Source organism: Tyto alba, unplaced genomic scaffold, assembly GCF_018691265.1.
Source record: "Tyto alba isolate M040663 unplaced genomic scaffold, T.alba_DEE_v4.0 Super-Scaffold_11, whole genome shotgun sequence".
NCBI lineage: Eukaryota > Metazoa > Chordata > Aves > Strigiformes > Tytonidae > Tyto > Tyto alba.
This window is the reverse complement of record NW_024881273.1, coordinates 2,255,964-2,272,278: the sequence shown is the minus strand read 5'-3', so window position 1 is coordinate 2,272,278 and position 16,315 is coordinate 2,255,964. Positions and strand designations below refer to the sequence as shown.

The 16,315-nt window shown below is 42.5% G+C and overlaps 2 protein-coding genes across 3 annotated transcripts in view; one reads left to right on the top strand and one right to left on the bottom strand.

Moving 5' to 3' along the window:
• Nucleotides 1–868: 868 nt before the first annotated feature.
• On the bottom strand, nt 869–3,174 carry NDUFA8 (NADH:ubiquinone oxidoreductase subunit A8). Its single transcript, XM_042786841.1, has 4 exons — nt 3,034–3,174; nt 2,778–2,941; nt 1,586–1,751; nt 869–1,116 (listed from the first exon to the last, which is right to left on the bottom strand). The coding sequence occupies exons 1-4, from the start codon at nt 3,082–3,084 to the stop codon at nt 979–981; spliced, it is 519 nt and encodes a 172-aa protein (XP_042642775.1). The 5' UTR covers nt 3,085–3,174; the 3' UTR covers nt 869–978.
• A 23-nt stretch (nt 3,175–3,197) lies between these two features.
• The window catches only part of MORN5 (MORN repeat containing 5), a 15,167-nt gene continuing 2,049 nt past the window's right edge, over nt 3,198–16,315 (top strand). The window contains exons 1-4 of one of the 2 annotated variants that reach the window (XM_042786840.1): nt 3,198–3,285; nt 3,371–3,518; nt 3,852–3,963; nt 4,889–5,020. In XM_042786840.1, coding sequence (XP_042642774.1) covers nt 3,239–3,285; nt 3,371–3,518; nt 3,852–3,963; nt 4,889–5,020 — 439 coding nt within the window. In that variant the 5' untranslated portion in view covers nt 3,198–3,238. Of the gene's footprint in view, nt 3,286–3,370; nt 3,707–3,851; nt 3,964–4,888; nt 5,021–16,315 lie in introns of both variants that reach the window. The other variant, XM_042786839.1, reaches the window with a different exon arrangement.

The following is a 16,315-nucleotide window of genomic DNA, read 5'->3' as shown; positions in this document are numbered from 1 at the left end:
GCTAAACTGCACCTGGCATTGTGAAAAAAAGTTAATTTCTTTCTGACCTTTCTAGTAAGGTTCTTGCTCTTGGGTCAAAGTGGATGAAAGACTAGATCTACTTCTCATGAAACATACAACTTTTAGATATTATAGAAAAGATAGAGAAAGCTGATTTACTCCTCCACCAAAAAGACTATCACAGTGAAGCAATGGGAAGGATCTGCCCCAAGCCCCTCAAGTCAGGGCCTTGAGGCAGAAGACAAGCCACCTTCTTACACTGTTTAATGGGACAAGAAGATCCTTTAGGAGATAATTTTTCTTTAAAAGGTGCCAAAAGTTTAGTACAGTTTTTCTGATGAAGTAGCTTGTGTTCCACCAATAAAAAAATGGAAGCCACTAACCCAGCTGCATGAGGAATGAGTAGCTGGTAAGTAGAACAAGGATCTCCATGTCAGAAACAGCACTGACCTCGTACCTAGCAAAAGCCACAGATTTGACTAAACCCTTGCCCCAAGACAGATTTTAGGTTAAATGTATACAGGAGTCCCTTGGAAAAAATTCAACAGTTATCAGTTGCAAGACTAAGGGAAGATATTAATGACTTGTTTGTTCTCAAAGTTTCCTTGATCCAACTGGCAGCATTCTCAAAAAGCAAATAAAGTCTCACACCAGTTTCTGATTGATTGAAACCGTGGTCAAAGACTCGGGCTACATTTACACACCTCTCAAACAAGCCTGGTAGTCACTATCAAGCAACCAGCATTACCAGTGCTCAGAGGGTCCCAAGGGCCCTGTGACTGCCGAGAGCACTGTGCAGAACAGGGAAACACATTTTTTTCAGTTGCTATGATGTGCGAGTGTGTTTAAAGAAGTCTACCAAGCCAGGTAATGGTTTGGGGTTCTTTAATCATTAAAGTTATATCCAACGCATACGGGACAATTTACATTTGCAAGCAATACATCTTTGCACTGTAGTTACAGCACATTCTGCCTACTTTACCAAGACCAGAAAAAGAGCCTACTGCCAAAAGGAGAAGGCTTCAGCTCTCCTTCAATGGGTGGATTTGGCTCTGGCCTAGGTCTAGAGTGATAGGCATTCTCAGGCTTAGGACGGTCTGTCTTCACTTTCGTAACCTGGAAAGAAGAAGAAGAAATTATACAACTTGTCACAGCATTTAACAGAAAAGCTAGATTGAGTCACAGCTCCACAGAGGAACTACAAAGAAGTATCAGGCAACATTAAGGACACACTGCCGATCTGATGAAGGCTCCTATCTCCAAAGCACTTCTAATTAAAGGCAGGGGAGGGGCATTTCACTCAGGACTACAGAGTAGTTCTACATGTGTGTGAGCTTCACTCCTAAAGGAAAAGTCTCTACACCAGGAAAACCAAAACTAAGTGTCATTGTCTAAGAAAAGTGCAAGTCTTCCGGGAAAGCAACCCTGGAGAATGCTGAGAGAGTCTTTATTAAGTCCACAAGCTTCCAGTGTCGAGTTCATGAATCACTTTCTGACTGGAAGAAGGGTTTGAGATCTGGTCTGGACAAAATGTTCGTAAGGGAGAGAAGAACCTGGCTACCGCATCAGAACAGTATGAAGTTACCTTGGAGAGCATTCCCAGATCAGGTCTCACCCAACCCAACTTCTCCAGCACACAGTTATCAAATACTGCCTGCTGCTTTCGGCATCGACGGAGCTCCTGCAAGTTGGTGTAGTCGATGCATGTCCAGTACTCAGTAAACGGCTCTGCACAGTGCATCTTAATCTTCCTGTAAGAAATCACAGAAAGAAACTTGTTAGCAAGTGTTGTAATTTTAATGCTTTTCTCTCTTACCCATTCAAACCTCAACTTGTGACAGAGTTTTGTGTAGTTTTAAGGTTTTGGAAACATTTAAACTATTTGGAGAAGTCAGTATTTGAAGCATCATTAAACAGAACTTGATATCAATACCACTAAAATTTCTATCATTGTAGCTACAAGTAAGGACAAGAAGAACTTAACTTATATGTAAAAGGTATTCTTGCTAGGTAGATGTACTCAGCTCCTCCATGAGATCCTTTGTTTCGGTGTATATCATACAACGCTCAAACGCTTCCAAATTATTTTGATGTCTTAAGCCCAAGAAGACATGCTTAGAACAGAGATTTCTGATTACTAGCTCCTATACTGGAAGTGGACACACTTTGAGGTAATTAAACTAGGCCTTTTACAAGCAACTTAAGGACATGATACTGGTGCAGGCCTTGGATCTACATTTTTGGTTAGAAGAGGCAAATGATGCATCTACTTGAGGTCTGGCAGTAATTCACGTGTGAAACAGAGGACAGGCAGTGCAAAGCTTAGGTCTGTTTCTTGGATTTTGTAGTGCAGCTGCAAGGTGCAGAAGCAGCAAGCCTTCCACCCCCCCTCAGCATTCCTCTGCCAACATAGCAAAAACTGGAGCCACTTACGCTGGCCACGGAGCTTCATATGAACAGATAAATTAAAGTATAAGTAACTAACGCAAAACAAAAAAAGGTCACGGCCTCCATTCTCCAGAGGTAACAGTTTAAGAAGCAACAATAAAGGCTCTGAAGGTCACGGGGGTGGCAGCAGTTTTACTTAAACCGGGTGATCGCTAGCGCTCTGATAACAACGCTCGGCAACGCCGCCCTGCACCGGGAGAACCCCGCAAGGGCGTGGGGGCCGCCGAGGCCTCCGCCGGGCGGGCGCAGCCGCGGGGTCTCCGCCCGGGCGCCCTGCGGGGCGCGGGGAGCCGGGGGGGGGGTGGGTGTGGGGGGTGGTCCCCGCTCACCTGAAGAAGTCGAGGGCGCACTGGTTGACCTGGCGGCCCTCCTGCAGGCACCTCCGCGGGTCCTTCTCCTCCCAGCGGCACAGCATGAACTCCTTGTTGGGGCGGTCGCACTGCGCGCCGTAGTGATGGGCCGCGGCCTTCAGCACGGCCGAGCTGACGCTCACCTACAGCGGGGCAGAGCGGCGATAACGGGCGGCCCGCCTCGGCGCCGGCCGGGCGGAGGAAGGGCTGGGCGGGCGGGCGAGCGCTCACTCACCTCCTGCACGTCGAGCTCCTCCAAGGAGGGGACCTGCACGGAGCCCGCCATGGCGGCGCGGTCTCCTTCAGCTCCCCTCAGCGCCCGCGCGTGCGCCGCCGCCGGCGGCGGGGCGGCGGGGAGTGCGCATGCGCGGGGCGGGGCTGTGGCGGGGAGGGGGCGGTGTTGCCACGGCGACGCGGCCGCGCCGTCGAGCCGGGTGGCCATGGAGGGGACGGGCGGGCGTTACAGAGGGGGCACCGTGCGCGGCAGGTGGGGCCGTCGGGGCGCGGGGGGGGGGGGGCTGCCCGCACCCCCGCTCCGTCCCCCCCTTCCCCAACCGCCCCGTCTCTTCCAGGATGGAGGGACAAGGCTGCTACACGCTGCCGACGGGCACCGAGTACCGGGGAGCGCTGAGGGACGGGATGTTCGACGGCGAGGGAGAGCTGCTCTTCCCCAACGGCGGGAGATACTGGGCGGTCTGGGAACGCGGGGTGCCCACGCAGGTACCCCAGGCGGGGGGACGCCTCACCCTGAGGGGCCTCAGCTGCCGGGGAGGCCCTGCCCGGAGGCCCCACTGCAGGGGAAGTGTTGAAGTGGAGTACGCAGATTTCCCAGCCGAGCCAATTTTTCGCCCCCCTCGGTGGCATTTTGCACCCAAACTTGTGTGTGAGGGGGGATTGCTGCTCCGCAGGTGCGGTTCCCAACGCTGTTTCAGCCCGAGCTGAACTGCGCACCCGCTCGGCTCACGCGCGGTTTTGTCAGTGGGAATGCTGACCTTGGTCATACTCAATCCATCCATCATGTTTATTAACGCTGTGCTTGAACATATTTTGCAGGGGAAATACACTTTTGCAGATGGTCTCAAATACAAAGATAAAAAATGGCGTTACTGTGACGGCTACGACAGAAGATTTTACACAGAAATCTGTTCTGGTCTTAAACCAGCAGGTACTGAATTGCATTTGCGATCCTAAGAGTCTGGAAGGAATTAAACTAACAACTTTGCTTAAGAAAGATTAATTTGGCTACATGAGTAACATGGAGCAGAAATGCTCTGGCTAATTTCAGGACTCGGCGGTACGATGCTGCCAGAAGAATGCTGACACCACCTTCCACCAGCCCAGGATGCAGCGTGGTCTCCTCTGGAGTGATGACCCATGGCACAGGGCTTTGTTTTCTACAGCTTTTGATATCCTGATTAGCCCTTCCATACGTTTCACCTTCACTGCATTAGCAGTGTGCAAAAAACCCCACCACTCACTCAAACCCAGGACAAATATAGAAAACATGAGCAAAAGCAATTCATTTACATCCAGAACATCAAATAAAGTTTGAATGCATCTGTCCCACGTAGCTTTTTAATGGATACCAAAATAAACATTTGTGTCCAGTCTATATTTTTGCTAAAGAGTTTTGTAGTGTTATTATTTGTCTGTAGACAAAAGGTAAAAAGGATTTCTAAAATATGTGACATAATACATAAAATACTCTTCTTTATACATAGAATATTTCAGCGATGACATGTAGTTGTTCTGTGAGGCCAGCAAGACTCTCCTGGCCCCACTTTGGAGTTTGGGGTCATATTTGTAATGCTAGCTTCGTGGGCTGAATCACAGGACTGTGAATGGAGAAATCAAAGGGATATCTTTCCATCACACACTTTTTATGTCTTGATTTTTCCATTTTCATTTTCTCCATCTGCAAAATTGTCAAAATGTTTTATAAAATTTATTGTAAGGTAACTGCATTGTTTTTATAGAACATGCAATGGAGGTGTAATATTTGTTAGTTATCTTCATCAAAGGCAGAAATGAAACAAAAAGAAGCAAAGAGAAATAAAGCAAACACTTTGGTTTTTTTTTTTTATCTTCAGACGTTTTTCATCTCACAAATCTGGATCCTCCCAGAAAAATCCCAGAAGGATGTTACGACTGTGGTGATGGATTCTATAATCCTGAAACCAAAGTTATTGTTGACTACAGACTCAGGTTTCTGAGAAACGCAGGTATGATTAACTTCTGCTGCAAGGTAAACTAAGATGAGTTTATTTGTCATATCTTCTAGGATATGTGATTAAAGCTAAAACATAAAGAAGCCCATGATTTGGTTCTGTTATCACTGAGCTAAAATATTATTTATTTATTTATTTTTGTCAGCGATTTATGTATCCCCAGAGTTGTATAAATCATATTTTGCAAAATTGCAATGAAGTATTCCCAAGCAGATATGAATAAATATATTTTATTACCACTTGGTATGTTAATCTCAGGAAAATCTTCAATCTTTTCCACTATGATCTCAATCAAGGGAGTGGTCATAAGGTGTACATCATTGATCCTGAAAGCTAATACACTCTGTGTTGTGAGCCAGCAAAGTGCTTAGTGAGCATGCGCTTATCTCTACATGTAAGGATAGTCCATTTTATTAAAATGAGTCTTAGGGCTATGTTTAAATGCCTTCCTGAGCAGGCAACTTTCTTGTCACCTTGTAGATCTGTGTTTTGAGTAGAGTCTGGCAAATACTGGGTCTTGTGGCTGATTCCCCAAATTAATAAGCCCTAGGGAAAATCAGTTCTCATCAAGCCAAAAGAGAAACTTTTCAAATTAAAACCACACAAAAGATCCCCAAACAGTTGACTCTGGCTTAACTCAAAAAGTGTAATCTGACCTGAAAAAAATGCTTTGTGTTCTGGCTATTTAACCTTTGTGGTTTTCACCTTTTTAGTGCAGATTTTATTTTTTAGTTAAAATTCTTCCTGAAATCAACCACCCAACCCACCTTTCTTTCTTTGTTTTGTTGTTTGGTTGTTGTTTTTTTTTTTTTTTTTTCCCAAATGTCCAAGTTGCAAGACCTTGTATTTCTAGAACATTTCATTTTCAGTGTGCCACAGTTTAACAGTTTTGTTGCTTGGAAACTTCATTTTTCAGCAAATTTACTATTTGTTGAAAAAAATTCTGCTCAGCTCTACTTTCAAGAGCTTTTGTAAGTATGCACTGTGATATTGGAGGAGGGAAGTGAAGGGGGGCGTTAAATGAATTGGAGATACCATCTGCTATAAAATATACCCTATGATACATGGCCTGTTTTATAAACGTTGAATAAAAACTGATCTAGATTATTACAAATGGCATTGATCCAAAATACTGGAATGCAGTGGGCCTACTGATGAGGAAGATAAGCAACATGCTTTCCAAAAACACAGGAACCTACACAGATTAGTACAGGAGGGAACGCCTTGGAATTCAATTTATTGTTTTTTAATCTGTTCTTTGAACTCATTGTCCTTTATGACATTTATCTCAAACCCTACAAATTATATCAATCAATATTCGCTAACCAGACCAGCACAGCGTGCAGTCTGACGGAGTTGTTGGAGATGTGCTTTGTGTGGCCGTTCCACTGAGAGCCCGGGACACAAAGTTAAACTTGTTGATGTGAGTGTGAAGAAGGAATGTGTCATGTAGGCCAGACCCTTCCTCTCAAGAACATGAACACAATTGAAAAACCCGGCACTTGTTCAACATCAGAGGAACTCTTACCGCCCCAGGAGAGATGATTCAGGGCACAAGGCCACTGCAGTAAAAAAAAAAAAAAAAAAAAAGTTAAAAAAACCCAGCTGTAAGCAGAAGAAACTGAGGAAGAGGCTGGGATGACAGGGAACAGATCCAGAATTACTCCATTATAGGTTGGGCAGGAAGGAGCAGGAAAACCTCCAGGCTTCCAGCCAAGTCTTGAAAGCATCAAAAGCAGATGGTAGGAAGCATTCAGGAAGTTCTTACAACAGCTTGACAGGTTTACCAAAATGACACTATCTTCCTCAGGTCTGGCAGCAGGCTTTCAGAATACTCCAGTTCTCACCTTTCACCCTGGCCCCATTATGAAGCAATTTCTGATTGTTTCTCGGCTGTTTGTGAAAGAGGACAAGGAAGCATGCAGCCTTGGCGCTGACTTGCCTCCAAACTGGCAGCACCCAGGTACCATTCCAGAAGAGAAGAAAAGAGACGCCATTTGAAACTTCTGAGTTTGCTTCCACCGCTTCTTTGTTAAGATGAGTGGATGTAGAGTACCGTAGAGACTCCTGTTAAATTTGGCAAGCCCTGCATTTCACTAGCGTGGAGGTCTCATACTCATTTACTTAGAGCTCTTACTGTTAAACCAGTGCAAAGGCCCATCATGAGAACATAATCAGGCCCAGGGAATGAAATGACAGCAACAGTTTTGTTATATGTTTTTATCTAGCAAAGTTTTCCAAATTCTCATTACAAACTTGCAGTTATTACTCCGTCCCTAAACCTCTGTTTCCTCAGGGATGCTCAAATTTCTCTTGATTCTCCATGTGTTCTTCAATCTTTTCTTTTTTCCAGTATTGCGAAGTACGCAAAATTGGACACATAAATAAGAATGGGAACGCTCATTTGTAAGAAGATACGTTGTTTATTTTAAATAGATACTGGGAATAGACTCCTGTTTCACTAGGAGTATTACTCTTTTTTTTTTTTTTTTTTTTTTTCCCCTCCTCCCCCCCCCGAAATAGAACTCCTGGCACCTTTGTAACAAAGTTTGGTCAATAGAAAGATGGGAAGATTTCCCAGTTTTTCAGTGAAAAGTAGAAAATATGTGATGTTACGTTTAATGCAAAGCAGGGAGGTACAAGAAGAGCTGTGACATTCAGGTTTTAGGAACACTGGATATTGGAGAAGCCCATGGATTTTAAAGAGAAAATACCATCAAAAATAGAAATTTTTTTATACTGAGATGGAAAAGATTATAAGAGATTGCCTGGGACACCTCTCTTTTGATGAAAAGCAAAGAAAATTGCCCTGTTTCTCCTGTGGTTCTCCCAAGGATGGGACAAGTAATAAAAAGCATGCTTCTGCTCTTTGTAATATGAGAATATTTGTGCTACTACTTTCATAATCCATCTTCAGGTTTAATTAGTATGTATATGGTGCATAGGGTAGCTTTCTATGCTGCAGTCAATATTACCTGAAATATATGCATCTCTTCAAATAACATCAAGAGCAGAAAGACACAAAGCCTGCCTTTACACTAAAAGCTCAGTCAGGTAACTGAATTAATATGAATGTTATTAAGAGCAGGATTAGGCCCTGAAAACCAGGACAAATGTCTTATTAAGAGGAGAGATTTTGGTGTTGCTGCAATCCCAAACGAGGCAGCAATCAGATTAAGATTTTTACAAGCCTGAAAGTCTTGTAGACTTCAGGATCATTATGAGCTGAAAAAATCAAGATTCAAGAGCATTATTTTATTATGGTTTAAAAAAGTCTGGGGTTAGAACGTCTGAGGTTCCTTGGTTGTGAGGCTGACCCAACTCCCCAGGCAAGGGTGCAAAGCCATTTTAATCCTAAACTTTAGTAATCACAGATTTACAGTTTCCTCACATTGTTATCTTGGGGTGAAGGTTCTCTCATGCTTGGTCTGAAAGAATTTAGAAGCAACATTTTTTGGAAAGTCAGCAGCAATGTATCCATACATTTCAGGTTTATCCAAGTATGCAAAGCCATGACATAAATCATCTACATTTAGACTTTTTTGTCTTACAACTCAGATCTGACTTGCAGCAAGTGCTTTTTGGGAAATGTGGACTTTGACTTGTCTGAAAAACGTAGTTGAGAAGCAGAGCCATAACCACTCAATAATTACGCAGGGTATTATTTCTGTACCTACCCTCACGTACCCCAAATACACGCAGATGTTTGCGTGCTCTTTCTCCTAAACTACTGGAGAACTGGGTGTGGGATGAGGACCTGGCAATTTTTCAGGCCTGGAGTATTTCTGGAAGAAAGACAGCAAGTTTAACTGAGTCGACTGTGGTGCAGGAAAAAAAGATTGACTGCACTTAGGGATCATGCACGGAGCTTTATTCCCTGTTCTTCTTTGAAATTGCCCATTCTGATGATGGAGGGAGTGGATGAACAGTCTGATTCCAAGCTAGTCCCTAGTCATTGCCTAAGAATGTAAGAGTTGTTTTGGCAGATGCCCTTAGCAATGCAGAGGAAAGCCCCAGCAATACACATACAGAGGGAATATAGTATTTTTGTTCGAATGAATTTAGCTTCCCATAGATTTAAATGTCTACTTATAACACAGGACCATTTAATCTTTTGTACATTTGTTTCTTTTTTATTTTACTTAAGATACTGAATTTAGATGAGGTTTAGTTCCTACATATTGAAACTCTTAAAAGCTCTTCAAATAATTGTTCTTTGGATACTTGTTAAGCTAAAGAAATCAGTTTTGATCGGCAGTAAAAGTTCATGCTATTTTAAGTGCAATGCTATAGCTATTTTCTGTTGTATATTTAATCATTTTGAATTATATGTCATGTAAAAGATTTTAGCTCTGGGGCATTTGCCAGATGGCTGATTCTGCATTTCACACAACAAAAGAAATAATGTTTGTGTAAAGCTCTTAAAAATAGTTGGTAATCAGTATATTCTACAACGAATAGGATCCAGACCTGTTTGGAAAAAAAACCCCAGCTTTTGCAGAAATTAATTTAGAGGATTTGGTCTCTACCTCTGGGCTCTGAACAAAACAAATTGTGTCTATTGTTTGCTGATTTTCTAACATTTAACAAGTTAACTGAATTGTAAATTTTACTCATTTTTATGTTAAATGCCATTTATTGCAATTCATTGATCTTTTTCTCTTTACTTTGGCTGACAAACTTATTTCTGAAAACAGGGTTTTGTAAAACAGAGAGCCAATACTACTCTCCATTTACACAAGTAGAGCATATGAATATGAGTAGCCCTTTGCTTTTCTTGCAACAGCTGGAGTGCTTGTCCTTTTTACTGTTAACTCCTCTTTCTGGCCTTTTTGATTCATATTCCTCCACACCACCATTGCAAAAAATGTTTTCTCTCTCTGCTACGGCACTCAGCTTGTTTTCTTTGCCCACAAGGCTCTACACAAGTCTATACAAATTCACCCTTTGGTCTTGTCTCCTCTATCTCCCAGACACATTTTTATCTTGTGCCTAGTCCCAGGACATAGTTTTTCTGCCCACAGTCATACAATTCCAGTTTGCTGGTACTTGCTTTCCAGACTCACTGCTTCTATGATGGTCAGAAGATTTAAAAAATATTATGTTAAGAGGAAGGTTAGAAATTATATTATACCTCTTTCATCTGCATCTCCAAGTGTCTCCTGTCTCGCTCTTGCTATTTTTTAGTTAGATAGATAGCTTTGTCCTGCTGTAAGAGCTTTGGACCTAAATAATCTTCAATGCTTAACAAGTAAATTAGTTGAGGAGCCAAATCTTAGAAGGAGGAGAGGCAAAACATTAGCAAATATCAAACTGGAGACTGCTGAGTGGGCAAGGCAAATGAATGAGTATTGAAGTAAAGGTGGCAGAAGGAAATTGAGTCTACTTCATTTAAAGAGAAGATCCCGGACTCCTACGAGAAGTAGCTTCATGTCTATTCTTACTCTACCCTAAACACTTTTTAAAATGTTGGACCAATTCTCCTACCCATCATATGCTCTTTTCATATCTTTTTATACAGAAATGTGTTAAGATCAATCACATTTTGAATGCCATTGAAAAATGCATAGTTATTATGTCATTCCCAGCATCAAAGTCTCCTCAGGTGACAGAGATAGTTGGAGACTTCTCATCTGTGTAACCAAGAAAATATTTTAGATTCAATTTGGCTTACATGTTTTAATATAAAATACCCTCTGTTCAGTAAAATAAATTATGAACCAGTGTGATTTATATTCAAGACTATAGCCAGCAATGATAATATTAATATATGCATCATGATGTAAATTACCACAGTAATTTCAGTAGTTATAGATTTTCCTTGTGGTTTCCTGGTCTTAAAATACTTATCGTTTTGAAAACTGTGAAAGTTTCAGTTCCAAATAGTGGCATGCCAAGAATAACAACTTTGTTTGTGTGCTCGTCATCCTATTGTGAATCCATTAAATACATTATAGACAAGTCTTAGAAGGCACTTGTATTCAACTATACAGTTCGTGTGAAAACAAGTTTTACAAGAGATGGAAAGTTCATTTGGGGGCCATTTTGGAATTACAATAATTAAAAGTAAATGGAAGGGTGAGAACTTGTGGGTGGAAGCAAAGGTTAATTGAAAACGTATTTTCTGTTTTCTTGCCAGCCTTGATGTTGGTGGGGTCAGGTGCAGTAAGGAAGGTGGTGCTCAGGACCCGGCGCGGGCAGTGGAAATGGAAGGGGTGTGCCAGGCAGAACCCACGGCTGAGATGCTATCACATCTGATTGCAATTGTGTAGTGGAAGAACATGATAAACTGCACTGCGGGTGATGGGAGGAGTCAGGCATGCGAAAGAATTAAATGATATTGTTGTTTACAGTGGTCCCTGCGTGCTTGGCCCTCTGCAAACAGAGAGGAAACCCTGCTCTTGTTCAAGGATTGTCTGTTGTGAACACACCCTCTTACAAACCGTCATCGTGGAAAGCTGCTCTTCCCCCACAGCTGTGTGCTCGGGGCACGCTGGAGCTGTCACCCTCTGGTCGTCTCGAGGGAGGCACGTGCCAGGGCACAGCTACTGCCCCCCTTGCTCGCACGGCCGTTAACAGAAGCGAGAGTGGCTGAAGGGACGTGGACGTGCCCACTCACGTCTGGCCCCAACTTGCCTTTGGGCAGAGGAGGGAGCCACGGATGTGAATTTTGGAGTCTATCGGAGGGTGCATCAGGGCTCCAGTGTAGACAAAGCCTTTGAGACACCAAGAACACATAGAGCTACAAAGTGCAGCATGAACACCTCACACAGAGTCAGACAAGGGTTTTAAGGTGAACAGTGTAGGTTTTTTCCATGCGTAAGCCACCAAATATTCTAATTTTGATGCAGTACATCCTCCTGCACACCTCTAGGTGGTTTCCTGGGAAAGCATTAGTCAAGAGGGCAAATCTGGAAGCCTACACGGCAATGCTGCTGTTTGCTGACGGTCTCCACTCTGCATCATGGCAGACACCTAAGCATGTGGAGTCCTAAGAAGTCTCTCACAGCTGATGTTTCCATAAGCAACATAGAAATGCGATAGCTATAAACAAATAATTCTAAATTTTGCAATATGCATTTAATATAGGAAGATTAAATGCACCTAAATTACAGTGTATTTTCAAGTCATCCCTTGGAAGCACCCTGAAGCAAGCCCACCCTGAATTTTCAGCTGTTTCTGATCCTAGTTGAGAGATAAATCTGGAGTGTGTAGTTGGGGACGTCTCTTCTGCCACTACTTTTAGGCTGAACATTGAAAATTAGACAAGTGGTTTCATTTTGCAGAGATGCTGAGCAGAAATCCACTGATTTAAGTGGGCTGCAGTTTGCGCTCACCGCGGAATACACCTAACAGCATTTTTGACAGACACCTGTATGGACTTTGCTGGAGTTTGGAGCTTCCCCTAAAGCCACCCAAAACAAGGAAAAAACTTGCAAAGCAATATTTGTTGAGAAGAACTAATTTTGAAATGAGCTACTGACAAGAACAAAGTATGACCAATAGATTTAGTTGGGTCTTATTTGCCTAAAGAGACTCAAGCCAAACTGACCTGTTGACTGTGTAGACAGTGTCCACCAGTAGATCAGTAGGACTTGCACCCCTGGTTAATCACCTACTGTGGGCAGATGCTGTTTCTGGGAATCAGTCGTGCAGGTGGCTACCAGGGTTGGCTCCGTACGCCTCTGCCTGCTTAATGAAAACAGCCTGAATTAATTACAAAAATAAAAGAGAAGCTATCCCAGTTTGGGCTGGCTGAGGATCTGACCCACAATATTCAAAATATATTTTTGGGGTGCTAGAAAACCGATCTGATTTTTGATTGAGACACAAGAAAATAATTCAAAAGAAGCAGTCAATCCTTACATATATTCTAACAGCCCATCTGTTAAGATGTTTTGCTATGTCTCTCCATTTCAAGATTTCAATGATTTGATGTGATAGCAGTCATTATATTTCACTAACTTTCGAAGAACTAACTTGTTAACATTTACTAACTGAACAGGGATACACTAGATTGCAATAAAATTTTCAGACAAAGCTTTTTTCCTTTACCTTCAAATATCAACACTGTTAGTCCTGTTTCAGCAAAGTCTGCTCTGTGAATGTTTATTCTACTGAGAAAAAATCTAAAAAAAAAGGATAAACTTTCAAAGATAAATATGCTGACACAAAATTCAGCACACAACATGAAGAACCTCATACTACCTAATTGTGCAGAGAGTGATAATTTGCCACTGATTAAAGAGTTTGTATTTTTTTCAAATCTTTTTTAAAGAGAAAATTACTTCTGAAGGTGAAGATGTGCTTAGACAATCATATTAACATATTCAAACAATTGCAATTTGCAAAATAGTAATTACAACTCACTATCTGGTAGCATTAATCAAACTTCAAGGTTTAATTCCATTTTAAATATTGATGAAATGTGATTCTCCAATCTAACCCTGGTGTTGCAGGGTTATGGAAGCAGCCAGTGACAGAAAAAGAGGAACGTGTAGTTAACAAGCAGCTGCCACAAAGAAGGATCGGCATCTGTGATTTAAATTGTTAGCTGCACAGTCAGGTAGAGTGTAAAAAGGGTAGTCAAGAGGCTGTTAAGTCCATTGCTGCCAATTACTAACAATCAGGGAGGAGCTTTAAGACTTGTTCAGTACAATAAACCCAGTTTGTCTTGTTTCAGGGGTTACTACTGAAGAGGTTGCAGCTGCACTGATTCAAATAGCCCTAAAACTACAGTAATTATCAACCAGTCTTCTTTAGTGTAGCAAAAGTATGTTTTACCATAGCTTAACTCTTTACATTCTAATATTTCCCTGCCTCTTCTCACATAGCTAGCCCCAGAGCCATTCTCATCTCTGGGTCTGTGGTTCTTCTCGCTATGCTGGATCAGTTCTTTCATTTCCCCTTATCTAGACCGAGGACCAGTAGCACGGTGCACGGGGTTGGGTGGCAGTTCTAGGGATTTGCTTTAGGTTGTTTTTTGGAATATCGAGTCGTTACATCTATTTTCCCTTTTTGCATAAAAAGTTGAAATTCATATAGCTCATTCAGTTTGTGCATCTGATTAAACTCTATGCAAGTTAAGCAGCGCTTATGAACAGGTATTTAATTTGCATGGGATTGGATCACTGCATGAACCGAGACATTTTGGGGTGGGTCTAGGAAGGCTAAAATCCTTAGAGCAACTTGTCCTGTGTGCTTTCCTGGGAGACCATGAAAACCCAGAGTGTGGAAGGAAACAACCTAGGCAAACCAAGGGTCTGTTGGAAACCTGTTATATGAAGCCAAGTTAACACCTGCCTTTCTTAGGGCTCGCACCCCTGACGCTCAGCTAAGTGAGCGCTGTAGATTTCTCACTAGGAAGGCAGACTGATTATTTCCTGTAGTCAGGTGAGCCACGTATATCTGTACCGAAATATTGGCTAGACAGTGGTGATGTATAGCACGTGTCAGGTTTTTTTATTCCTTCACCATGACAGAAATAGACAAAGTTTCATTTTTGTGCAATTATTACAAGCTCCGATAAACTGTTTTTTAGTTAAGGTGGTTCCAGCTAAAATCACAGAGCTACCCAGGCTGGACAATATCTGTTATAGCTGAGGCTCATGTGATCACATCGTTACCGTGCTGGAACACCTAGTGCATAGAACAAAAGCCAGCACATTGATTATGGCTTTGATGTTGTTTTTAAGAAAGCTTAAGAACCACATTTGCATTCCTGCTGCAGCCCTCAGTGGAATCTCTGCCTCTGTAAGGATTGCTCGGTCTTTAAGCGAGATTCAGTGCTCATCTTTTTAATTTCCCTTTTAGCATATTTTTCAGCATTTATTTTCTCCTAGCTTATGCCCGAATAAGAAATGTGCTACTACCAGGGTATTTTGTTATGGACCTATTGATTCATAGGCATGGGGAAGAAAAAAGAAATCACGTCAGTAAAACACAGAAAGAGCTGAACTTGGCTATTCTATCCAAATGGTAAAACCATTTTTCAGTCATTAGAGCAAGCCTGCAGGCTGAGCTGGTGGAACAATGGCAGCACCAGCGGGTTCTCCTACCCATTCACTGTCATTGGGGCGCTGCTCAAAGGTGGGTGCTCACCACCAAAACCGAGCTTTTGCAAGCCAATACCCTTGAGTGGAACACAAGAAGAGGGTCAGTAGGCACTGGAAACCAGTGACTGTATGCAAAGAGCAAACTGGAGAGCGGGCTCTTAGGGAAAACCTCCTGTGAGTCACCAGCCTTTCTGACTACTGGCTCTCCAGGGTGACAGATGAGTGCTGCTGCCATTCAGCCGAGGGACAAATGCCTTGGCACACGCTTTCTGTAAGCCTGCTTTCACCGGGATGCCAACAGAGCTGCACGTGAGCAGCACCTCAGGAGGGGCGAAGGCATGCAGGCAGTTCACTCAGCCAGGAATGAGAAAAGGGGAATGGTAGCATGGAAAAAAAAAAAAAAAAAAAAAAAAAAAGGAAGAAAAAAAGGGAAAGACAAAGCTAGCTTGATTCAAAACCCATTGCAATCACAAAGATTAACCTCCCAGCTTGTGCATCAGACCTGATTAGTCACGTACCCTTCTGTGAACTTTCACTTCTTAGCACAACTTCATTCCCAAGACCATCCCACCTTTTGCGTTTCAAATGCTACTGTGTCGCTTTAACTTCAGGGTACAACTCCAAAGTCAAAAGATCTCCATGAAAATTTGACTCCTTACAAGCCCCATGCTGCTTTCTCGATCTATTTTGACCTACCTAGGCAGGGCGCTCAGCTGTGTAAATAAACAGGACTGTGCGCTCTGCCAGGCGGTGGTCACAGTGCCGGGGCTACAGCCCCCTTGGCTCCAGCCTTCTCACAAGCCTCTGTTCTTTCAGGTAATAAGGGCTGCTACAAACCCCTTAAAATTAAGATGGAGGCAGGTTTGAAACACACGTCACAAGCAGCTGATATGAATTTGTTAAGACAGTGGTAAACACAGGAAGCAGCTCTAATACATTCCATTTATATAAAAATAAATACAGGTATTGCTTTAAGTAATATGCTGATTTTTTTCAAGGTTTTTTGAAGTTTGTTTTTCCTTGTCTACTACATAGATCTCTTTTTCCCTACACAAACACAAAAGAAAAGGCTGCAGAACAGTTTTTGGAGACAAGACTCTTAAAATCCCTGGAATTAGGAAGCCCACAACTTCACATTTGCTGAGTTATTTTTTGTAATCATACACAGAATTTCTATTCAAACTTTGCTGGACAGTTGTTTTTTCCTACATTGTCTTTGATTTTTTTTCTTTCC